Genomic DNA, 24,780 nt, shown 5'->3' with positions numbered 1-24,780 from the left:
AGGAAGGGGACTGCAGGTTAGGGGGAGGGGGTCAAGTGTTTGCAGGCATCTGTGGGAGAGAGATCTGGGTGGACTCCAGGCTATGTGGGCCCTAGTGGGATTTGGGGATCTTGAGGGGTGTGACTTAGTTGAAGGAGGTGGGGTGGGAAGCAGAAAGCCTTCTGATTAGGGGGACTCACTCTTGGCGGTACTTTTGAATCACTGGGGGAACCTAAACCCCCCGGTCGACCTGTGGCCAATTAAGCCCAGTTTCTAGAAGAGGGGCCCAGAGGTCTGTATTTCATAGCCCCCAACCCCTACCCTCACCCCATGTGACTGCAGTGTGCAATCAGAACTGAGCTACAAGTGCCTTCTGGTGGGGGAGCGGGCAGCTGGGAAGGGATTTCTGCCCTTGGGGAAGGTGGACTGAGGCTTTTTTTTTTTTTTTTTTTTTAAGATTTTATTCATTTATTCTTGAGAGACCAAGACATAGGCAGAGGGAGAAGCAAGCTCCCTATGGGCAGCCTGATGCAGGATTCGATCCTAGGACCCCAGGATGATGACCTCAGCCAAAGGCAGACCCTCAATCACTGAGTTGCCCAGGTGCCCCTGGACTGAGTCCTTTTAAGGAGAATTGGAGTCCTTCCTCAGGAAACCAGAGTGTGTCCTCTGCCCCAGAATTGGATGAGGTGCCCTAGGGAGCCAGAGACCCTCACCTGACTGGGTGAGAGAACCATCACCTGGTCGCTGGATGACACTGAGCCCTGTGTTAACCTGGGGTAAAATCCTGAAGGTAACTCCCCTTCCCTTGCCCGGGTGAGCTGTGAGCTCTACTCCTAAGGGGCCCTTCAAATGCAGAGTTGTGTTTGGACGGATGGCTTCTGTGCCTGTCCAGAGCTCCGGCCAAGCCTTCCGATCCTGGAACGGGTTCCTCCAGCTGGAGAACTTGACATATGTGTGAGGAGTTGCACGTTGTAGTGGCTCTGGGGCTGCCAGAGCCGGGTGTGGGGCAGCCCTCCAGCTGTTTCCCATCTGTACCATGGGGGCGCACAGGCCTCCCTTATGTTGTGGATTCGGGGGACACGCATGCCCGGCACCTGCCCCTGAATGGGCAACTGGCCGGAGGAGCTGACAACCTTGGAGGCCCTAGGTGAGCCCCCAGCGAGCGTCTGCATCACTTTTACTGCACCTGCCGAGGGTGTTAGCATCCACCTCTCCAGCCCTGTGGTCCTGTGTACTTGACCTCTGGGTCTCCTCCTTTGGAATTGGATGACAGGTGAGAACACCTGCATCCTAGGATGCTTGGAGATCAAATCCTTTCTCCTTAAAGCTTGGGGTGGTGCCTGGTGTGGAGAGCTCGTGTGAGGGTTTGTTAAAGAAACCACATCATTTCCTCGATGGTCCTGGTGTTTTAATTCATGAAACCCACCTGGCCTTGCAGTGCTTGGGGGGGGAGGGGTGAGAGTGGTTGCACTTTTCCCACTGAGACTCAAAAGCTCCATTTGCCAGGTCAGCCCGTGCTGATCTCCAGGCGGGTGCTAGGGCCCCACCTGCCCGCCTGGTCTTGAACCCTGCGTGTGCGCATCCCTTTCTTCAGCCGCCTGCAGCCCCTCCCCTGGCCTGCCCTCCCTGTGCTCAGATGGTGGGTCTGTGGCCACAGGCAGCAATAAAAGGAATCGATCTGTGAGCTTCTGGTCAGGGCAGTATTGACGTTGGATAGGTTAAGCCGTCCCAAAGGAAAATCTATGTGTCAAGCTGAGGAGGACCCGGCCTCCAGGTGGGGTGGGCAGGGCCTCCTCTGTGCCGACCCCGAGCGTTATGGGGTGAGCCAGGGCACCAGCTGGCATACCACCCAGCCTGTCATGGGTGGGGGGAGTGCTGCGAAGGCCTTCATGTGACATGTGGCACGGACTGTGTTGTCACCGTCTGACGCTCCCTTGAGGAGGGCCTGGAATGAGGGAGGGCGGATCCCCATTTGACCATTAGCTAGGATATCTAGGGGCCCCACATGTGCCCGTGCTTGCCTGGCATCCTGTAGCTGGTTATTGGTGGAGAAGGAACAAAACCAAGGGGTGGGAGGAGGTTCATGTTGCTGAATTCTGAGCTTGCATCTATCTGTGCGTTATTGTTACTGTTTTACATGTATGGGGGTGGAGGGAGGTTCATTCACTAGAGGGTAGCCAGCCTGGAAGATACAAAGTTGAATAAGTAAAGCTGAAGTTTTTAGCTGCCTGGGAACCTCCAGGGGCTTCTGATTGCTCCCTGCCACCTCGTGTGGGGGCGGGGGTGCTGGTTGTCCCAATGTAATAGGAAACTATTAGGAAACTAATAGGAAAGCTCAGTATCAGCCCCCATGCAATGCCTGGCACCCCCTCCCCCTTTAACCCTGGGCCCCAATTAGATGGATGGTCTCTTAAGGATTTCTGGTCAGCCCTGCTTGAGCTCAGAGGGGGATTGGAGGAGTGGGCTGAGATTATAGGTTTTAAATCAGATTAATGCCCAGGCCTTGCCTTTCTGAGCCCATAAGACATTTTGCATCTTGCAGGTTTTGCCTACAAGGTCTTCTATGGCTTTGTGAGACTGGAGGCCTTCCTAGGGATGCCGGACCCTGGGGGCCTGTCACTCGGGCACAGGCGGTGCATTTTAACCCGATAGCTGGTTTCCAAGGTGAGACTGGTAGGACAGTGTTGTGTCCTTCCTCGTACTGTGCTCTATCTGGCAGGGGATCCCTGCCCACACTCAGACAGCCAGGGCGCTCCGTGTACCTCGGGGTGCTGTGCTCCTGTTAACAGCAGCATCTGGGCCACACTCTCTAAGTGCCCACCCCCACCCCGGTGTGTTCACGACACAGGGCTGGCCTAGGGGATAGGTGCCAGGAAGGGAAAGCTGACGTGGAAAGACTTGAACTCCAGCTGCGTGTGTTGGGATGGCGCTTCTGCCCACCAGCAGCAGCCGGGAACTTTATGTACCTGATTCTGGCTGAGTGGGCTCTCCACCCCTCAACCTTTGGCCTCCAAGGGCGTTTGCTGACCCTACAGGAGGAAGAAGGCCCTTCATGTAGCCAACACCTGCTCCTCAGAGGTTCTCTTGCCCCCACAGTGGATCTCTGGGCCAACCAGGCTGCTTGTCACTGTGTGACCCGGGACAGCTAGGGTTTGTGGTCCCAGAGGGTGAAGCCTGGCACCTGTGAGAGCTGGTTTGGGGCCTCAGCATCCTGCTTGGATTACAGGAAACTTGCAGGTTCCCAGTTGAGATGATAGAGGAATTTGTGTTACGGAAGGAAAGGATTACTTAGGCTTGGACAGTCCATTTCTCAGCAGTTGATGGAGGGCAGTTGTGGACAGAAGAAGGTGACCAACCCGGCCTGTGGCTCCTGGTGACTGTCGTGGGAACCTTTACCTGATGGCCCTCTTCTGAGGTCCCATTTTGGTCACAGGGTAGTTGGTGTTTTTTTTTTGTAGGGGGAGGGTAGTTGGCATTTACTGATTCCCAGGCGTAGCACACTGGGCTTTGAAGATGGTAGATGAGCCCAAGAGGAAGTACCATTAGAACTTGGAGGTTTCTGGGTATTGATACCTCATTTGCCTTTGACCCAGGTGTATAACGGTGGGAAAAGGGGTTACTGCTCAGGGTTCAGTACGTAAAGAGCTCTATGCCCTCGGATTCTCTAACCTGTGTTCGTGGACGCCACACAAATTGCTGGGTCCCTGTGAACTTGGTAAATCTGTATCCAGAATTCAGCAGGAGAGGGTCTGGTCTGCCCTTATGATCATTATGATAATGGACTTTTTTTTTTTTTTTTAACAAAAGCAAAAATTAATTTTATGATTTGAGGCAGGTCCTGGCTTGAGTGCACTGGCTTTGAGCCAAGTGAAACCCACTTGCTGTTGACACATGCCGAGATATTGGCCTACCTTCCTGGCGGGCCGTCACCCCTAAATCTGAGAGTGTGGAGGGGCTGACCTCTTACTGCTGAATTAGGATGGAATTAGTGTTGACAACATCTGGGCTGAGTGTCCTGGCCATGGTGCCCATTTATCGATAAGCTCCTACAGATGCTATTCGTTGCCTGAGCACATGGAATTTCAGACCTGGGGAGACGCACTCCTGCATCAAGCAAACCGGACAGCCTGAGACAGTAGGGAAAGGTGGGGACTTGGGACAGCTGCTGTTCTCAGGATTTTGGGTTGGTGGCTTCTTGTTTTATGGATCTTCATCTTGACTTAAAATCTTCCATTTTTAAATATCCGTTGATTCACATTTAAGCTACATGGCTTGACATCAGGCCAAATGAAGACAGGTTGATGGGTCAAAGAAGGCCTGCTTAGCCTCTGCCCCCGTGCATCTAGCCCCCCCCCCAATCCTATTACTGATACGGAAGCTGAGGTTCAGACCACAGTTTTCCTACCAGCATTTTCTTTCTTTCTTTCTTTCTTTCTTTCTTTCTTTCTTTCTTTTTTTTTTTAATTAAAGGTTTGTATTTATTTATTCATGAGATGAAGAGAGAGGCAGAGACATAGGCAGAAGGAGAAGCAGGCTTCTCAAGGGGTGCCCGATGTGGGATTCGATCCTGGGACTCCGAGACCACACCCTGAGCTGAAGGCAGACGCTCAACCACTGAGCCAGCCACCCAGGAGTCCCAGCAGTCCAGTTTCATGCCTCAGCTCCTGGGTGGTCCTGCCAAGTGAGACCCAAAGCTTGCCAGCCTGCCTGAGCAGGGATGCCGGGCATCACCGTTAGCCCCATCGGGTCTGGTCAGTTAAGCAATGTGAGGATATGGCTGGTGTGCCTCCATCCCTCTTGTGTTGGCGGAGGACCTACCCAGTGCCCTGAGGAGTAGAGCTGCAGGAGGACCCAGCCTGCCCCGTATGGACAGCTTTTGTCAATAGCTACTCTATATCGAAGGGACAGTGCTCTTGTATTCTCTGTCCTTCCTTCCCAGAGGGGTAAGGCAGGAGCTGTTGAAGCACCCAGACTCCTGGCCCCCACCCTGAGTACAGTGAGGGAGCAGGAAGTAGGGTCCCAGCTAGCAGAGCAATGACCTCTGCTTCCTCTTCCCACTGCTTCTCAAAGTCTGTTCCCCACTCCCCGCCCAGGTAGGTTTTATCCGTGTCAGAAGGAGGACCTGGCCTTGACCCCTGCCCTCCTGGCCTCTTTCCCCACCTGCTGCTCCATGGAAAGTTGGAGAACTTCAGTGGCTGCCTCCTGGCTGGGTTGGGTTTCTCTCCTTCGGGACCTCTCCTCTGCACCGGACACCTCTGACCCCTGCCTGCTTCCTGCACCCCGTGCTTCTGGGCATCCACTGAAAGGGCTCCTTTGTGAGTGAGACTCAGCTCGGAGGTGGCCTGGTTAGCTCAGGTGCCAGCAGGCACATGAAAGGGTCCTAATCCGGGGTTGTTATCTGGGCCACATGCCCTCCAGGAGCTCCCTGCCAGAGCTGCGGAGATGCGGGGGTCCCAGAATCCGTCCTCGTGCTTGGGCCAGGGTTGTATGCTGAGTGTAAAATGAGTCTGGCACCCAGCTGGGTGCTCTCGCAGGGGCCTTCAGTCACAGAACTGGGGTCTGCAAAATGGAAGGCAAGCCCAGTGAGTGGCCCTGCCCAGTTCCTTCTTGCTAGCACTTTCTAAACAGTTCAGGTCCCGGTCTCCGCAGGCCAGGGCAGCACTCTCTCCCCGACTTGGTGTACCCATCTGTAGAGTGGGAGGCAGAGGCAGGCCACTTGGGAAAATTTGCATGGGAGGTTCCTTGGCCCTGGGAGCCCCCGGGGGCCACCCACCTCCAGGAAGCAGAGGTGTGGGGAAAGCCGGGGTGCGGGGTGGGGAGGGATCAGCTGGCTGGGGGCGTCCTTGTCCTTGGCTCTGGCTCCCGCGCTGGTCTGCAGTGGGACCCTGGGCAGCCTCCCTGACCTCGCCGCCTGCCGAGGCCTGTTCATGCAGTTGCTGTGAAACTCCGGGCCAAGCAGTCCGGCGTCTGCTGCAACTGTTAGGACCGTCCGCGTTGCTGGGGACAGCCTCCTGGGGTCTCGGACGCCGGGCTCCAGCCTTGACCCTGTCCCTTGGTCTCCTCTGGCTTTACTATTTCTATACGGTTCTCTATGCTGCGGTTCCTGCCTCTCCGCCCCCTCTGGACGGCTGCCCCCCCTCCCCCACCGCGCGCAGCCCTTCATCTGTCCGTGTCCAGGCTTCTCTAGACGCGGCAGCCGCTCAGAGTAATCGCTGTCAAATGTCGCTGCCATCTGTTGCCCGACTTCTGTCCTGTGCCTCCACCCGCAGCCTCCGCGACTCCCGGCCTTCTGCAGCCTCCAACCTCAACCTGTGGATCATCTTTGGCCGGCTCTGGGGGAGACCAGGGTGCCACCCCATGCCCACCCCATTTCTACCTGTTTTGTGGCTCCCACTCCTTCCGGACACCTCTCTGGCCCCGTTGGCCCACACCTCTGTGCTGTTACCTGGTATGTGGGCACCGAGTGCTGAGTGAGTGTGGGGGTCTCTCCTGAACGCCCCTCACCCACGGTACTAGCGTGGCACTGGGGGATAGGGGCCGAGAGAACCCTAAACCTTGCCCCACCTAGGCTGAACCCCACCTGGGGTTCCTGGTGGCTGTCGGGGGACCCCAGAGAGCAGAGATGGGCTTTGGAAACAGCTTGCCCCGGTGGGCTCCTGTCTCATCGATGGCGCCTCTGGAGGGCACTTGGTGCAGCTCGTGAGCCCCTGCCTTGGGCATTCCCAAGTGACTTCACGCTGCTGAGTGACAGGTCTGCGTGGGGGAGGGGGCAGCCATGTCCCCAAGGAGGGAGCTGCCTTGTTTCTCCTTGGCTCCTGGGCCGGGGTCTCCTATGGCCCCCGCCCCCCCACCTGTTCTCTGCCCTGCGCTCCGCTCCCTGCGGCCAGCAGTGGCTCGGGCACAGTCCGCCAGTTCCTGGGGCCGCAGCCTTGGGGAGTAAGTCCTCTTCTGGGACTCGGACAGAGAAAGTCCCCAGTCCCCTTACAGACCTGCAACCTGGGGGACTGTCCTTAATCGAAAGAGAACATTAGGCCTAAGCAGGCCACCCTGCGCATCCGGAGCAGGAAAACCTTCCTGACTCCCCCACCCCCATCCCCAAGAAAAATTGCTTCGTGCGAGTGAGCTCAGAACACGCCGAAGGCAAATATAATAATGAATTTATTATGAAGCCGCTCGGGTTCCCATGATCACATGGCACCCCACACCGCAGCCGCCCACCGGGTCTCTGCAGCAGGGTGACCCCGGCCTTGTCAGGGCTGCAGGAGCATCGCCCCTTGGGGGGGGGGGCGCAGTGATCCCTGAGCAGGAGGCTGGCGGGGGGCCGGGGAGCCGGGGCCGCTGACCCCAGGGACGCGCTGTGTTTGCTCACAAACGTTTCTTTCTTTCTGCGGTAATGAAAAATGATCAAGAGGGGTGATTGGAGAATCCCAATCCGGATCGTGCGTGCCTGGGGCAGGACAGGGAGGCCCTGCCGGCTGGCCCCGCGGGGTGTAATTACCCCAGGGTGGGGGGCTGTCAGGAGGAAGGGGCGGGCTGGTGCTTGAACCGGGAGCCAGCAGAAAATTCATCTCAGCCATTAGCTTGTAATTAGAGAGCACGGAGGGAGCAGGCCCGAGGTCTGGTGCCGGGGTAGAGCCCATGAAAGGAAGTGGTAATTATAGGGTCTGCGGGAGGCCGGGCGGGAGGCCCGCGTGCTGATTAATACGCCCGCCGCCACCGAGTCGAGGGGGCGGTGGGGCCGGGGCCATAGTTAATGGCGTGTTGGGGGGCCTCCCCCCACTTAAGTCCTGCTGCTGCGGAGCATGGGGTTTGTTCTGAAGAACCAGAACAAGGTGGGTTTCCGGAGAGCAGAGAACATCAGCCACCCTGCCAGCCGGGCTGGCCCTGCACTTGGTTTTCTTTCCTTTTGCCCTTTTTTTTTTTTTTTTTTTTTTTAAAGCTCTGTGCTGCTGCTGGCCTTATTAGAAATGTAGGCAGAAGAGGAAAAGTATTGATTAAAACACCATCGCGCTGGCGGAGCAGGAGAGGAGGGGGCCGGTGGCCCAGTGGCTTTGGGGCTCTGGGCTCTGCGGGGGCGTCCCGGGCCCTCCAGCTGGGGTGCCGGGGCCGATCGGATCTCACCTCCGGGTGTCCTGCTGTGGCGGCTCTCTGCTCCTGGGAGCTTGGGTGGCAGCCGGTGGTGGCAGGAGCCCCGTCCAGAGTAGGACAGCTGTACGTGATGTAAATGAGAAGGCCGGGAGGCCACATGACCCGGTCGCCGTCCTGCCGAGGTGCACATGTCGGAGAGCAGCACCGCGCGGAGGGAGCCCTCCCTGCCTCCTGCGCCGCCCCCGGCCCCGGCGCTCTCATCCATCATTGGCCTTCACGCAGTGGAGCTTATTCCCAGCTGTTAGGATAATGAATTTACATGAGCTGATAATGTAGACAAGAATTCAGTCAATGGCCAGGAGCACAGAAGTTAATAAATACCCTCTCTAATGAGGGCACAGGGAGCAGGTGCCCCATGTTCCCCCAGGGCCTCCTGAGGATGCAGGGGCCACCCCAAGGCCCACCCCTGCTGCACCTGCCGTGGCCTGCGTGTGTGTGGGAGCTCTGGGTCTGCCTCCCTGGGCAGGGCTCGGGGCGGGGGTGCTGCACAGTGTGTGGGTCCTGCAGTGACCCCAGCCTGGGACAGAGGGACAGGGTGGGCAGTGGATTCCCTTGAGGCTGCGTGGAGCCGTGGTAGGGTCGGGGTGACTGTTTGCCGGGTGCCGCGGTCCCATGAGTGTGGCCCCTGCCCCTCCATCCCGGGTGCAGGGGAGCTGCCATCCCGGCTGCTGGTGATCCTCCAGCCCGCCCTCCCGGGGTGTACATGCTGAGGAGCGGTGCTAATTTTAGCTCCTTAATGAAGAGGCTGGGTTGGGATTCTATTTTAAGTGACCTGACATCAGCAGTAGCTTTCCTGACTTGCAGTGCCCCTGAGCCCGTGGCTGACACTGCAACAGAGATGCTGGCTTTGGGGGACCCCCGGGAACCAAGAGGGCCACTGGTAGAGCCCTGAGGGCAGGTGCCAGGCTTTGCTTGAGGAGGGGAGGGGAGGTTCAGGTGGGAGGGGAGGGTACTCAATGCCAGCAGGATTGTGACCCTACCATGCAGGGGACCAGTGGGTGAGGATTTGGGTTTGAGTTCCAGCAGGGGAGGCCCTGGTCTGAGGGGTGCCTCCGGGCCCTCTGCTGGTGTGCCAGCCTCATGTTGGCGAGCTCTCTGTCTCTTTCATGACCATCCCCCCCACCCCCCGTTTACTTATGATTTAATTTATCTGTATGAAAGAGAGAGAGAGAGAGAGCACGCGTGCGCGCAAGCACCAGCAGGGGGAGGGACAGAGGGAGAAACAGACTGCGCTGACCGGGGATCCTGACACAGGACTGGATCCCAGGCTCCCGAGACTGTGACCTGAGCCAAAGGCAGGCACTGTAACCCACTGAACTTCCTAGGAGCCCCAGTGACCTCCCACTTTGCTAAAAACCTGGTTTACTGCAGAGAAGTTACAACATAGGTATAAGGGTAGAGTGAGACCTTTGCTTCTCTTGCTGACACTTGAGGACGCCCACCAGCAGCTTCAGGGGCATGTGGTATTATGGGGTCTGGCCTGGGATTTGTCATGTGGCTGCCCCTGCCTAGCCCAGCACCTCCATGTCACCCTGCCCAGCAATGTCAGTCGGCAGTCACAGCAGGTCCACCCAGGTCACCAGCTGGCCAGCCTGTCACATGGCTCCCGGGCAGTGACCTCACATCTGCTCCCGGGCCTTGGGGACCAGTCACTGGGAGGTAGAATGACTGCGTTGCCTACCCTCACTTCCCCACCGCTCGGCCCCATCTCTTACACACGTGCGTGCTGTGGGGCAGAATGGGTCTGGATCCGGGCCCTGACCACTTTAGCATAAACAGGATGCAGGTGCTCTGTTGCAGTTATCTCAGCCCTGCCGTTAACCATCCGTTGGGCCTTGGATCCAAGACTGTCTTCCCCCATCTGTAAAATGGGCACAGTGACACCTTTGTCATAGAATTGGGAATTAAAGAGAGGTGGCTGGCTCTCTAAGGGATGAGGGAATGGAGGAAGTGTTGATGGTCTCCGATGACCTCATGGGGGCCCACTTTGAAGACTGCAGGTAAAGTCATAGAACGTTTGCAGATGGTTGAGCTTCTTGGGCTCCAAGAGGGAGATGGGGAGAGAGTGCAAGACGGCAGTTGAGGTCAGTAGAGTGCGTGGCAGCACCGTGTTGGTTGTCTAGAGCTGTGTGACAAATGCTCCCAGACTTAACATTCAGGGATGCGGGGCAGCTCAGAGGCCCCAAGCAGGCTGTGATCCAACTGGCAGCCGGGGCTGTGGTCTCATCTGGAAGCTCAGCCAGGCTGGGGGGAAGAACCTGGTTTTTGTCTGGTGGCGTCAGGAGACCTGGGATTCTCCATGGGCTGTTTGAGCACAGTCCCCTCAAGTGATGCCGGAGAGTGGGCAGGTGGCCGTGTGGCCACGGCACCTCTGATGCTCTTTTTGTGTTAAGTCGCACATGACTACTTCCGCCGTCCTCGCTGGGTCCGACGTGAGTTCGTTTGTCTAGCCCACGTTTTGGGGAGAGAGAATCAGTCCCTGCCCCTTGAAGGAGCAAAGAATCATGGATGTATCTCTAAGAGCCTTTGGTGAAACGTATTTTAGGAGTGTGTGTGTGCGTGCACATGTGTGTGTGCACATGCATTGATCCCTTCTGCTCCAGGGTCTTGTTTAGGTCTTGGAGCAGGCAGGTGTGATGTGAGGTGTGCGGGGATACCATGAGGGCCCAGGAGAGAGGGTTCAAGTCCTGGGCATGCTGCTTGACTGTGTGGCCTTGAGCCATCCGACCAGGACCAGACTGTGAGCGGCTCCTGGCTTCCCAGGATCATCTGAGGTCAGCGGGGTAGTGGACTTTGTCTTGCTGCATCTTACAGGCAAGACACGCCCAGAGAGGCAGAGTGACTTGCCTGAGGTCACACAGTTGAGGCTGCAGAGCGAGGATTCAAGCTCCAGGTACCTGGCAGCCAAGTGAATGCTAAGCTTGACCTTCAGGCCCCCATTTCCTCACTCCACAACCTTGGTCACACCTCGTGCCCCCTCTGTCCAGCTATCCACTGGAGGAGGAGAGGGTGGCGGTGGTAGCCTGGGGCCAAACTCCCAGATCCTAGCATCCACTGGGCTCGGTGTCCTCTAGCCAGCCGGGTGCTGGGTTGACTGAGAATGACCTGGGTCTGAGACCTGCATTTTCCAGCTGTCAGGCTGCTGAAGAGGGACCCCACACTCTCCAGGATTCTTGAGTTTCTCTCGTGGGGTTCACTCCGCCTTCCTGCTTTTCCAGCAGAGGCAGACACACGGGTCAGTAGGGAGTTAGCGCTCCTCTGCTGCTCAGTGGGGCTGCTGGAGGGCACCGCTGCCTCAGTGTGGTCTTTCATGCACCCCCGAGGGTGGCTCTTCCCACCCCCCTTGGCAGGAGAGCAGCAGCCAGTGCCACCTGGCTCTCTGGGACTCAGGCTCTGGGGCAGCAGGTGAACGCCTACCCCTGCCCGGCCGCCTGTGGGGATCCCCCCTTTTTCACCTGGCTGCCTTCGAGCCTGCTGGCCTGTGGGGATGGCTGCAGAAGCAGGGTCCAGTTAGGCTCTTTGAGACTCAGCACAGAGCCCAACAGAGGTGAGGTGGGCTCTGGGGGCCACAGAGAGCCTCTTGGGGTGTGGGCCGCAGCCCTGTGAGGAGGGCACGTTCTTGCCCTGTTCTGTGATGGTGTTCCTCCACCCGTGCCGCCCAGGGACCCTTCCCTAGATGTTGTTCCTGGAGCCCCCCCACCCAGGTGTCTGTCTGGGGCCTTGGAAGTCCATTCGTTTCTCCCTGCACACAACCTATGGCCTCTGCCAGCTGCAAGGCCACGGGCCTTGATTTACACCCTGGAATGCGCCCACAGCGAGGGGGCGGGGCGCGGGGCCCGGCGGGCAGGTGGCCCCGAGAGGGCAGGGAATGTTAATGGAAAACTTATTTATGGCACTGCTTGCTCGGCCGCCTGCGATGGAGCTGGGCCTCTATTGATCGGGCGCTCGGGAGGCAGGACGGCCTCCTCGTTGACACTTGGACGGGACTTGAAAGGCAGAGGGCGTGTGGGAAGATGGCTGTGTCCTCCCCTGTGGCATCTGGTGTCGCCCTGGCAGGAGGCGGTGCCTCGTCGGCTCCTTGCTCAGGCCTGAGCCTGGTCCTCGGCGGGAAGGGGGGCTTTAGGTCGCCGGTCGTGTGTCTTCAGTCCCCAGGCGGGGCCCGCAGGGCGACCGCCTCCTCTCCCCCACGTCTGCCACGGCTGCTGATGGGGCCGCTGCGCGGGGAGGCCTGCCCAGGGCCGGGTCCCGCTGTCTGCCCGTGTTTTCTCTAGAACGGGGGTGGTAGCAGCCCCGGCCTCACCAATGAGGTGGGGTCTGGGGGGCGGGGGCGGCTCTAGGGCCGTCCTCCTTACCCCAGCCCCTTTCTGTTGCGAGGACGCCGACCCGCACCCCCTGGTCCCTCCGCCCGCGTTAGGAGATGCGGGGATCCTCCTGGGCTGAGCCGCGGCATCTGGGATCACAGGGGTGGGGGGCCCCCCCGCTCTCTGTGGCGCTGGCTCTCTTCTGCCTCTGTCTGTCCTGCCCGAGCCGCCGTGTCTGCTCCTGTCCCCTGTCCCTGCATGCTGCTCGCTGGCCCGGACCCCCGGGCCCTGCGGACCTGCCCCCCGCTCTGGTGCTGGGCCCTCCTACTCTCTGGGTGACCTCTGGTTCTTCTTTTCCTGTTTCAGGCATGAGCCATGAGCCCAAGTCCCCTTCACTAGGGATGCTTTCCACCGCGACCAGGACCACCGCCACCGTCAACCCCCTCACCCCCTCGCCGCTCAATGGCGCCCTGGTGCCCAGCGGCAGCCCCGCCACCAGCAGCGCGCTGTCGGCCCAGGCCGCGCCGTCCTCCAGCTTTGCCGCCGCGCTGCGCAAGCTCGCCAAACAGGCGGAGGAGCCCAGAGGTAAGAGGCGCAGCCCCGTCCTCCCGCCCAGGCCCAGGCCCAGGCCCAGGCCCAGGCCCTGGAGAGGAGCAGGTGCGCGGCCCAGAGACAGCTGGTCCCCGTTCCCCGCGGGCGGGAGCTGGAGCAGGAGCCGTTCTGCGGGGGGCAGCGCCGTCCCAGCTGCAGGCCCTCCCCGACACCCCCACCCCCACCCCCACCCCGGCGCCTCTGCTTTGCTTCCGCTTCTCCACTGCCTCTGTCCGGCGTTGGCTCCGGGAGCCACTGCAGGAGTGGCCACAGTCTCTGGAAACCACTTGGTCCCAGAGTTGGGGGGGTCTCTGAGGCAGCTTCCCCATCACTGCTTAAGTCCCTGGGGCCAGGATTGCGTGCTGGCTTGGATGGGTGTCCCCCAGAGGTTCAGAGCCCTGGCTTCTGGTGTCACTTGGGCAGTGACATGCTGTGTGACTTTGGGCCAACACTGACCCTCTCTGAGCTTTGATCTTTTTTCGGTGGCTCTCTGTGCCTCTGGCCTCAGGCACTTCTGGGGATGACCCTCCAGTTGTCCATGTTAGTCTGGGTCACGGGCTATTGGTTGGACAGGTGGGACAGGAGGTAATTTGTGGCTGGGGCCACCTCTCGACCGCCCTCTGGACTTGCTGCACAGATGCGGGGCTGACCTCTGGGCCAGTGAAGCAGGGACCTGGGTGGCTCTGGCCCCAAAGGTCCAGGGCTTGGTGTCCTCGGCTCCGGAGCCTGCAGCCCTGCAGAAGGGACGTTTGCCCTGACCGGGACTGGCTCGGGGTCTTATGAGTTCTGAATCTCACCTCTGTCCGGTGGTTGGGCTGAGGAGGAAGTGTAAGGCAAATGTGCTCAGGATTGACAGGGCGGGCCTTGGCCCAGGAGGGCAGATCGCTGGGGCCCGGTTCTGTGTCCACTGGGGCAGAGCGTGGCTGCTGGCAGACCTCCCGCGTCCCCGCACACATGCCCCTCCTCCTCCTCCACGCCCACCAGGCACACTCCCTGGCCACGTCCGAGTGAGCCAGCTGCAGGAACCCTGCTGGTGCGGGAGGCCCCGCTGTTCTGGGCCAGGGCATGCCACGCAGCTGGAGAGCAGATGGCCCGCAGAAGGCGGTGAGCTCCCTCCCCGGGCCCGCCGAGGCTCCCAGGCCTGCCGTCCTGGGCTCTGTGCAGTGTCCTGGAGGTACATGCGGAGCCCGTGGAGACTCCGCGGTCCCCGTGGAGCTGGTGGGACACCCCTGTGGCAGAATTTGCCCGGCAGCCCCCTGCTCCTTCCTTGGCATCTAGAAGGCAAGTGTCGGCACGTGGGAAAGTCTGATTCTGCTGAAGTTGAGTCACCCCCACCTGTCACTCCGGCCCCCTGGGCTCGTCCTGGGGTGACACTTCTGCTGACGACGTGGCTGTGGATGGGCACTTCTTGCAGAGGCAGGCAGGGGAGTCTGCAGATGGGGGCTCACAGGAGGGCCATGGGCATTAGGGCCGGAGCCTGCCTTGATGGTCCCGTCTCCTCTCTGCAGCCCATGGCTGGTCTCAGCATCTGGCTGGAAGGATGGGCCAGCCGGCAGCCAACGTGCCAGAGGCTTCTGGGCCTCGCTGGCTGGGAACAAAGTGTGCTGGCGGCAGAGGCCAGGCCCGGTAGCCATGGGGCCCTGTTCCTCGCAGCTGTGACCTGGGCATTTTGCACGTTCGTTCACTGCCCTGGGAAGAGTGACTTTGCAGAGAAGGGCCAGGGGAGGGAGGCCAGGTACCAGCCACACTGGCCAGAGCCCTTGCTGCCATGGAAGCTGGCCGGGCTATGGTCACCCCGTCGTTCAGATGTGAGGGCCGAGCTTTGGGGGGCTGCATACCCGTGGAGCGGTGTTGGGGCCCTGGGACACCCCAGGTCCCACTGTGTGCTTGCCTCGGCCCTTGTCACACTGCGTCTTGAGAATCGTAGGCTTTCTGGCAGCCACCAGCCAAGTCTGAGAGTTGGCAGCCTCAAGTCCGTGGCAATGAGCTCAGTTTTCAATTCTTTATTTGATCCACCCCAGAGTTTAGTTTGAAGAAATGAGGAGGTGCGGTCACTCTCGGGAGCATCCCTGAGCCACACCTCGTGCCTGGTCCCCTTTTTTCTCAGAGTCCCCCCAACTGTGACCTCACCACCTCCCCCCATCAGCGGGAGTGGCTCACAGCCAGGAGTTGCCTGCTGTACCGATGGTGAGGCTGAGAGGCTCAGAGAGGTCAAGTCATGAGCCTAAGGGCACACAGCTCGTGAGGACGTGCCTTTGCCCCTTGCTGCCGCCGTGTAGCCGTAAGTGGCTTGCAGAGCTGGAGTCGGGATGACAAGCTGGGGTGGGAGCCCCCTCGCCCCTACACCCACCTCAGTGGTGCAGGGAGCACGTGGTCAGGGAAGGAGCAGGATGGTTCCCACACTGTTTACGTTGATTCAGTGCCACACAAGCCCTCTCCTAAAGCAGTCGATGCCGTGGCCTCTAGGGTCTTCTGGGTCGTGCAGCTGTCACCACTACATCAGACCAGGTCACTGCCCCCGCAGAGGCGCCTGTGCCATGAGCACACACTGCCCACCCCCGCCCCGGAGCCACGGTCTGCTGGCGCGCTCTGGGGGGCCGGGGTGGGCAGAGCGCGAGTGACTGGCTTCCTGCACCTCGCCCAATGTTCCAGGGCCACCCCCACTCAGCATGCCAGGATTTCATTCCTTCTCACGGCTGAATGACCTTGCGGCTGGCTGGCACCGTGCACCTGTCACCGGGCGTGTGCGGCACCCCCGCCTTCAACACGGCGGTGGCGTGTATTGAGTGCTGGCCATGGACCGGCCAGTCTCCTGCCGCGTTCTTTGTCCCTGTGGCTGGTGGACGAAACTGAACTGTGAGCTGGCCTCCGTCCCTCATTGTTAGCAGCAGAGAGGAATTTGGAAGCCACGCACTCAGGTCCTTCCCTGGCATGTTTGCTGACCACCGGCTCCTGTCTTCTGTGGGTGCCTCTGGTGCAGTGGGTGGAGGCCCCATGCCCTCGGAGGTGCTAGCATCTTGGCATCCGGTGGCTCCGGGGACCCAGGACTCTACTGCCAACTGCCCACGGCCTTGTCCCTTTGGACAGAGAGGTCCTGGCTGGAACCAGAGCAGCTTCCAGACCTCCGTAGGGGGCAGGTGGAGAGGCAGGGCCGCAGCCACAGCCTGTCCTGTCAGCCACGTGCAACCTGGTGCATCTCCGGCTCACCTTTGACCCTGTCCCTCGCCACCCCTCCCTTGCTGTGAAGCGTCCCCTTATTTTGAGCTGCGGCCCAAGCTCTCTGCTCGGCTTCTCGGGCTCATGTCTTTCCTCACATCATGTCCTGAGGGGTACAGTTTAAACCTGCAACTCCGAGGAAGTAACCTGAGTGCCCAGTGGTTTGCTCTACCTTGAGAGCAAGGATGAGAACGGAGAAATAAGCCCCTTGGTAGGGAATTGTATCTGTCCCGAGGCTCTGGGGTGCCTTCTTCATGGCCTGACTGCCCTGGGGGTCCTGTAGGGTGGAGATGTCCGCTGCTCCTGGAGGGGCTGTGGGTGCCCCTGGGGCCTGGACCCGCCTGATCCTCTGGCTCACATCCTGGCTGTGTGACCTGGGCCCGTCACTTTATCTCTCTGAGCTTTTTTTTCTTTTCTTAGAGATCTCATCCTTGTAGATTTTGATTCAGAGAGAACACACTAGCGCTAGGTGTAGCAGCTGTGTGCACCAAAAGGAGGCCGTCGGTGCAATCATCCCCTACCCCTGACCCCCGCCACCCCTGCCACCGCCACCTCCCTGGCCCTCAGCGGTGCCAGGATGGGGGTGGGGGGGCTGGAAGACTCTCACTGGGAGGCTCCTAGGAAGGAGAGGGCCACCATGGAAAGGCGGTGAGCTTGAACTCCTTTCCCCAGCCATGCCGCCGGATAAAGGGGCACCCACACAGCATGTTCTTCTGCAAAGGGCTTTGGGTCTGGCCCCACACTGGTCGCATCTGTGCCCGTGGGACCGTTTCTCTGGGACAGGCCAGGGCGTGCCCCGTTGAGCAAAGGCAGCACGCGTGTAGCCCTTTGCTGTCGGGGCTGCCAGAGCCCTTTCTCTGTTTCTCTGGCCGCAAAAAGGATGTCCTCCTGGGCCGCTCAGCCCTCTGTCCCCTCCCAAATCTGCTTGTCTAGGTGCAGCCTTGGCCTGGCCACCTCTGCCTTGCCTGTCCCCCCACCAGAGCCTCTCTGGACAGACTGTCCCCCATACACACCCCAGTTTGAGCCATGGAATGACCCTCAGCCCATTACCCCAAGAGCGCTGACCTGGGGCAGGCTGTGACCCCCAACCCCCTGATTGTCCCTAGCTGCCCTGTGTGCTCACGGGGAGTTGATGAATGACTGAGTGAGGGTTGAGTCCCTGCCGCCCATCAGGAAATGCCCCACCTGCAGCGTGGCAGCGGCCGGAGTCCAACAGCGGCCCCACTCGCCCTGGGAGCCACCCTAGGTGCCCCCCACCCCTGTGGCCCTGACCCTTCCCCTCTGCTCCCTGCAGAGGGCGAGCCTGGGAGCCCGAGTCCCCGGTGTCCCGGAGCATGACGAAGCAGAGGCCGCTGCCAGGCGCTGGCTCCGACAGGCTGTGTGGCAATCTGCTCGCCTCCACGCTGTAGCAGGCGCCTCCTGTGGGGCCTCGGCGCCCGTCTGCTGAGGGGCGGGAAGCCCCACGCGTCCTCAGCCGCACCCCTGGGGCTGGGCGCCTCCCCGCATGCCCCGCCTGTCTTTTCCACCTCGCACACCCCTCACCTCCACACCCCTGTCGAGGGCCTGTTTCTCTGGGCGCTCCCTGCTGTCCCCAAGACCCGGCTGTGTCAGGGTAGGGTCTCTTTGGGCAGCTTTGGTTTAGGGGCCCCGGCTGGGCAGAGGGAGCAGGGTGGGCTCTGTGGGGTGGCTGAGCGGCCTCACCCAAGGGGTGTCTGCCAAGAGCACGGGTCCCCGTGGTGGTGGCAGCTGGACTTGAATTGCTAACTCTCCAGTCCAGAGCCCGAACACGGCCGCCCCTGCCCGCTTCCTTCCATGGCGCTTGTTGGCTGCCTGCCTCATCTTGTCGCTGGCTTTGCAGGCGGGTCCAGTTACCGGCCGGGCCTCGGGAGCTGCTGGAACCGAGGTCCTGCCCCTGAGCCCCAGGGAGGCGGCGGCACATTCCTCCCCTGGTTGAGGCTGGAGGTGTGACTCTACCCACCAGCATTGCCATCACGCAGCCAGCCCCGTGGAGCGCGGGTGGGTCTTCCCTGCTGCCACCTGAAGTCTGCCTCTTTCAAAGAAAACAGCAAAACCAGGAAAGGAAAGATCCCACCTGGCACGCTCGCCGCCCGTGTGTCAGCCACGCGCTGGCGGGGCTCCGTGAGGTGGTGTTTCCCTGCGGGCATCTGCAGCCCCATCTGTCTCTGAGCACAGGTGTGAGCTCTTGGTCGGGGGAGGGGGAGTCCTCTGGAGGCTGGGGCTGGAGGAGAGAGAGGCCCGGGGAAGGGGCAGGGGGCAGGCTGTGTGGGCAAGGTGCGTATGACCAGAACAGTGGACCATGGGCGATGCCCAGCACTGGGGTATTCGCAGCAGCGGGCCTTCTGGCTGTGGTGACACAGCAGTGACTGCCCCGTCACCTCTCTGTGCTACCCGCTCCCGCCGCTCCTCCCTGTGGGCCCCACCACAGCAGCATTGCCCTCAGCTCACGGAGCCCACTGTCCTCACCAGCCTCAGTCCTGCTCAGTGATGAATAATGGGCCCCTGGAAACGTTTCCTAAGAAAGACCCACACCTTGCCTTTGGTGATTTGGGTTTCGTGACTGTCACATGATGGCAAATTTGGTACAGGAGCACACCAGTGGCTATGAGGCGGGACGTGGGCTCCGACCGTCCTGTGCCGTGGAGGTGCTCCAGCTGGTGGGCAGGTGGGGAGACCCCCCAGCCGGGAAGCCAGTGTGCGGCGGCCCCACAACTCTGGCCCACCCCTTCTCCCCCAACCCCTGGGGTTGTTGGAGCCGTTGACCTCAGTGGGGCAAGGAATGCCCTGCATGTGTCATCGTCCCCCCATGTAGGAAGGATGTCCCTGCCTTCGTGTGCTGACGATGGCATTTGGCACCTGTAACCCACACGCTTTGCTTCCCAAAAGGCAGAAGGGCCAAGGTTCCTGTTTTGGTGGTCATGTTCCAGGGAGGCGACTCTGGGACTGTCCAGGTTGTGTCCACCTGACTGCCTGCTGGCTGGGAGGCTTCCTGCAGGCCCCACGGGCTCCTCGGCCTTATAACCAAAGGAGGCTGCCTGATGGCCAGTCTCATTTCTGGGTCCAAGGGACACTCGCCCACCAGGCCTGGGGGAGGTGGGGGATGTGGTGGGTGAGGACAGGAAGGGCAGTGGAGGCCATCCCTCCTCTGGAACACAGCCATCCGAGCTCCAGCGGAATGCAGTCTGCACAGGGACCATCTGAGGTGGACCTAGGACAGGGGACGGGACACACTGCCGGGGTGAGCAGAAAGCTCTGGCGAGCAGACCCAGACACGGTCCTCAGAGGCCCCCGCCCTCCCTTTGCTTGTGGCCCTGGGTCCCAGGGCGCTGCCTACACTGATTGAAGCCGGGCAAAGCCCTACTGGGACAGGGGCCTGCAGTGCTGCCCCTTCCAGCCCTGCCAAGCTTGGGGGGCCCGGGCCTAGGAGTGGGAGGCCGGGAAGACAGGAGACTGTCCTCTTGTCTCCTCCCTGGCATCAGGAGTGAGGCACCTAACCCAGTACATGGTCGAGTAGACCGGGTCGCTGTGGGGTGACCCGGAGCTGGCCTTGTCCTCCAGGGCTAGTAGCGGGGTGGGTGGCGGTCCTTGTTCTGAACCCCCGAAGGGGGCTCGAGACGGTCTCCGCGGCCAGCTAAGCGCGAGTCTGGGAGAGCTGAGAGCTGACGGCCGTCGTGGTTTTGCGGTTTTGATTTCAGGCCTCACCCCCACTCCCCTCCCCGAGTCTGGGGTCTCAGCTGTTAATTACACGTGCCCGGCGGCCCCGGCGCTAATCCTCCCGGTCAGACAGCAGAGGTGACGCCGAGTGCGCGGCCTCCTGTCATCCCCCAGCTGCCCGCGCGCCCCGACTGGCTCCTGCCACGCGTCTCCAGTTAATGAGGGCGGTCACAGCCCTCCCGCCGCCGCGCGTGAGCCGGGTCCGGGTGCCTGCGCGCTAATTGTGGGTGCGTGGTCGGGGATCGATCGCCTGCTCGGCTGGCGAGGGACATCCGACCCCCAGGGGATCAGGCTGCTAATTGCCGATGGCCTCCTGCTCTAGTGCACCTGGGTCCCCAGCTCCCCCACCCCTCGCCCCCTGGTGATTAGAAACGAGGTTAATCTGGGAGAAGCTAGCTCGTAGCGTGAGGGGGGGCCTCTTCCAGCAGCTGGCAGGGTGGTCTGACGGGAAGAGTGGCCCAAGTGGCCTGGAGACCCTGTGCCCCAGCCTGGTACCGTCAGGTGCTCCTGCTGCGAGCTGTGCTGCTCCCCCCCCCCCCCCCCCCGCCCCATTCCATTTGGCCTTTGACCCCAGCTTTTCCTCCAGGCTCTTCGTGGCCTCTGCCTTGACCGCAGCTGCTCTTGGCCTGTGTGTGTTTTCCTTCCTTCCTTCCTTCCTTCCTGTTTTTGCTCCAGAGCACAGATATCTGCCCTCCCCACCCCCACGGGCAGAGGATTCACAAGGTCTCCCGGGGTGTAGGCCTGGTGGCCGAGCGTGGGGCTGCGTGGGAGATGAGCTGTGAGTGCAGGAGACACAACACCCCTCGCGGAGCCGAGGGGTGTGGGTGTGTGTGGTTAGGGAGGGTATCCGGCTCCAGGTAGGAGTGGGTTCCTGCTGCCACGTGGATGCAACATAAAACCGCATGGGGCGCGCAGCAGCCAACGCAGAAGGTCCCGTGTGCTGGGATGGTTCATAGGAACCACGCAGAGTAGGCACATCCTTGGAGACCATGCAAATTGAGGGGTGGGGGCCGAGGGGCCCGGCTTCCTTTCCTGGGGGATGGCCACCCTGCTGTGAATGCGCCGGGACCCTTGAACCCACACTTGAAATGGGGGCATTCTCCGGTGTGGGGATCACCTCCGTAAAGCCACTGCCACCCAGAAAGAAGAGCAGTAGAGCTTCCATGAAGTTCTCATTTAAGGAAAAGATTCCCTATTTAGGTTTGTTTTTTTCAAGAATGCAAGTGGAACTTTTCATCAAGATCTAAATAACCTACAGCAAAGCTCACAGGTCATCGGTGTCCAGTGGGACAGCTTCTCAGAGTGACCCCCCTGTGTCAGGAAACCGCCCCCTGCTCTCCCTCTGTGCCTCGGCGGGTGGGACCGTCTGCATTCCGACCTGTCTGCATTAGCCGTCTGTCCTCGCTTGGTGGTGTTTGTGTGACCCGCTGGCGTGGCTGCGACGCGTGCTGCTTCCTGCCCCCGTGGAGGGAGGCGGGGCGGTCCCTCCAGCCCGAGCATGGGCCCTGTGTCCAGCCCCCTCGCCATGTCTGGTGGGCGTCAGCCCTGCTTTGCTGGGTGCGTGCCCCGGTATGGGGCTGCCGGGCCAGGTGGGCAGATGGCCTTGAGAAGATGCAGCCACTTTTGCAGAGTTGCACAAGCCTGGGTGAGGATCCAGGACTAGCCACCCAGATCTCTCTCCATCTCTCCAGCAGCCGCCCACCAGCCCCCGAGGGCCATTCTGGAACCTCAGGGAGGTCACTTTCCAGCCGGGTGGCTCTGCCCTCAGGAATGGCTGGATCTGCCTGTGACACATCCCCACCTCCATCCCTGTGGCCGTCCTGAAACCGGTTTTGGGTGCTGGACGCAAAGGTCACCGCCTTGGCCAGACGTAGCTTGTTTCAAAACCTCAGGCTGTCCCCGCTGGGAAGGGAAGGTGGCCAGCGTTGTGCGCTGTTAGCTCTCCCCTGGTGGTGGTGACATCTGACTAGGAGATTCAGACCTCACCCAAGCTCGCGGGCAGCAGAGCCAGGCTTGGTCTGGCCAACTTGGGGTTGCAGGATCCTTGGGGTGGGGGCTGTGGTTGCTGCTTCATCTGGGGAATCGGGGGTCACGGTTCAGGCCAGCAGCCCTCAGGAAGCTCCTCGTTTGCCTCCCTGGCCAAGCACGGACAGGTGGATCCAGGAGTGAGGGACATCTGGCCTCCGAGCTGTACTTGATATTGCTGAGCAGAACATGCTGCTGGGCGGCTCTGGCGCTTGGCCTGTGGGGTTAGGACTGGGTGCCCCCTCATGGGGCTGCCTTGTACAGTAGTACATGTCGGGTACAAGGCTAGGGAGTCATGTTGAAGAGTCCTGAACAAGAGCAACTTGCTCAGGGCAAGGCTCTGTCCTGATGTCGCTGGGGCCTCTATGTCCAGTCGCTCTCCTTCCTCGCTGCCCTGCTGAGGCCACGCTTGGCTGGCCAGGGCCTCGGGGACAGGAAGATAGATCCACTGCAGTGACGCCTTGGCAGTCGGGAGGCTGTCAGCGCCCGCCCGTGAGCCATAGGCTGCCCTGACCACCCACCCCCAACACAAAGGTTCCATTTGGTAACGTGAGCATGGCACATGAGGTGGTGTGAAGACACAGTGGGGGTCCCACGACCCCGGGAACAAGGCAGGGTTGGAGCAAACTCCAGCAGGATGCCTGAACGCCGATGGGATTCTCCTTCTGAGAGGGGGTGTCTCTGCTGACCTGCTTCCCACCCTCCTACCCAGGCCGGGCTCTTGCAAACAAGAGGTGCCCACAGGGACCTTCAAAAGGGTCAGTGTTTGCCTTTTGAGTCCAAGAGCAAGATGGGGCATGTCCCAGGTCGCCTCTTGTCAGCAGTGGCCTCCTTATTCTGCTCAGCCTGAACCCCTCTGTCTCCCCACCCCCACCCCCAGCCATGGGTGAGTGTGTACCCCTCCACGCGGCCCCAGAGGCTCTCATGCTTTCAGATGGAGTGGGGTCCTCCTGGGATCTGTGACAGGGACTTGGGCGGCGTGAGCCAGTGTCCATGGACTGCCACTCTGTGGGCATGTGTGGGGCTCGTTCCCCGCAGAGTGCGGGGTGGATGTGTGTGCGCCGTGGAAGTCACTGGGCCCTGGCTGGGCCCTGCCTGTGCTCCAGCTGCCCCTCAGCAAGGCGGGTGCCTGCTGGAGGACACGGCCTGGGGAGCAGGACGCACCTGAACAGGATTCCCACCTTGCTCACACTCCACCCCTCCACTCAGCACCGTCGCAGGGGGAGCAGCCATTGACCTAAGCAGCTGGCCCGCCTGGCTGCACCCCTGAGCCTCCTGCCCTGGGACCCCGGGGTGCTTTTCCTCTCAGCCATGTCCACCCCGCATCCACGCCCTGCCTCCCCGCCCCCCCAGCCAGCTCTGTCCCCTCCACACCACCTCCAAGGGGACAGTGGGTTGTCCTCCAGGAGTGACGCTGGGCTATGCTGGGGTGATGGTAGTGATCTGGAGTCAGGTAGTGGGGGTTGCACAACTCTGAATGTACTAGAAACCAGTGACCTTTATGCTTTAAATGGTGAATTAGATCTTCTCAATTTTTAAAACTTAAGAATAGATTGCAGTTGATATCTAAGAAAAAATGATGAGTCTTCCGTGGCCACTTTTCCATGTCCAGGAACCCCCGCCCCTGCCAGGCCCACGCAACATGCTGGCCACCAGGGCACCGTCTTCGCACCTTTCCCTGTGACCTCTCCACCCGCAAGCACACGGAGGGCCTGGGGCCCTGTTGGGAGCCTGTGGGTCTTGCCCCCACCCTCTGCTCCAGCCTCACGTTGGGGGAGCGTCTTGTTGGTGTGTCGAGCAGGTTCCACCCAGCCTGGGGTGTGGGAGGCGGCCCCCACCTGCACTGTAAGCATGCCCACTCTGCTGGGGCTGGTGTCTCCATCCGCATCCAGCAGGATGGTTCCCCCTTCCTGCCCACCCTGCTTGCGCCCCTGGCTCTCTGCCCTCCTTTGGGGCTTGGGGCTAGGGTGACCGGCCCTGGGAGCTGGAGTGCCCGGGACCTTGTGCCCCTGCTGGGCCCACGGGCCGAGCATGACCCCTGCTCATGCTACCTATCCTTTCTCCCACAGGGTCTTCACTCAGCAGCGAATCGTCCCCCGTGTCCTCGCCGGCCACCAACCACAGCTCCCCCGCCAGCACGCCCAAGCGTGTGCCCATGGGCCCTATCATCGTCCCCCCTGGGGGCCACAGTGTGCCCAGCACGCCCCCTGTGGTGACCATCGCCCCGACCAAGACCGTCAATGGCGTCTGGAGGAGCGAGAGCCGGCAGGTGAGTTGCTGGGGTCCCAGGTGCTGGGAAGGACAACACCTGGGGGTGAAACCCCTCACCGCGACTCACTCTTGTGAGCCTGTCTCCTCTGAAGAGCAGGACAACAGCACACTCACCTGGACGGTCTGGTGTGTGTTGGAGGAAAATCCGAGGATGTCGGTCAGGTGGCTACAGTCAGGCCAGGGACCAGGGGTTCAAAGGACACGTTGATGCTTTGTGTCTCTGGAGGCCGGGAGTCCGAGCCCTCCGCCGTGGGCAGGCCTGCTTCCCCCTGGGCCTTTCTCCTGGGCCCGCGGGCGCCGCCTTCTCCCTGTGTCCTTGCACAGACCTCCCTCTGTGCCTCTGCATCCTGATCTCCTTTCTCGATGACACTGGTCCTGTTGGATCAGGGCCGACCTTACCTCGAAAAAGGCCCTCCAACTTGAGAATCTTGGTGGGACACAGCTCGGCCCCGTAGGCCTGTGTGAGGTGCTTAAAATGGTGTTTGCACGTCATGGCTGTGATCACCCACCGCCC

At 60.8% G+C, this 24,780-nt stretch overlaps 1 protein-coding gene across 6 annotated transcripts in view; it reads left to right on the top strand.

Annotated features, from left to right (window-relative positions):
• Positions 1-24,780, top strand: part of GSE1 (Gse1 coiled-coil protein) — a 413,751-nt gene that overhangs the window by 363,218 nt on the left and 25,753 nt on the right. For 5 of the 6 annotated variants that reach the window (XM_025427032.3, XM_025427033.3, XM_025427031.3 and 2 more), the window contains 2 exons: positions 12,798-13,016; positions 24,065-24,264. In XM_025427032.3, coding sequence (XP_025282817.3) covers positions 12,798-13,016; positions 24,065-24,264 — 419 coding nt within the window. The remainder of the gene's footprint in view (positions 1-12,797; positions 13,017-24,064; positions 24,265-24,780) is intronic. The other variant, XM_025427034.3, reaches the window with a different exon arrangement.

Source organism: Canis lupus, chromosome 5 (assembly GCF_003254725.2).
Source record: "Canis lupus dingo isolate Sandy chromosome 5, ASM325472v2, whole genome shotgun sequence".
NCBI lineage: Eukaryota > Metazoa > Chordata > Mammalia > Carnivora > Canidae > Canis > Canis lupus.
Note: the sequence above shows the minus strand (reverse complement) of the source record. Positions and strands in the feature narration are given on the sequence as shown.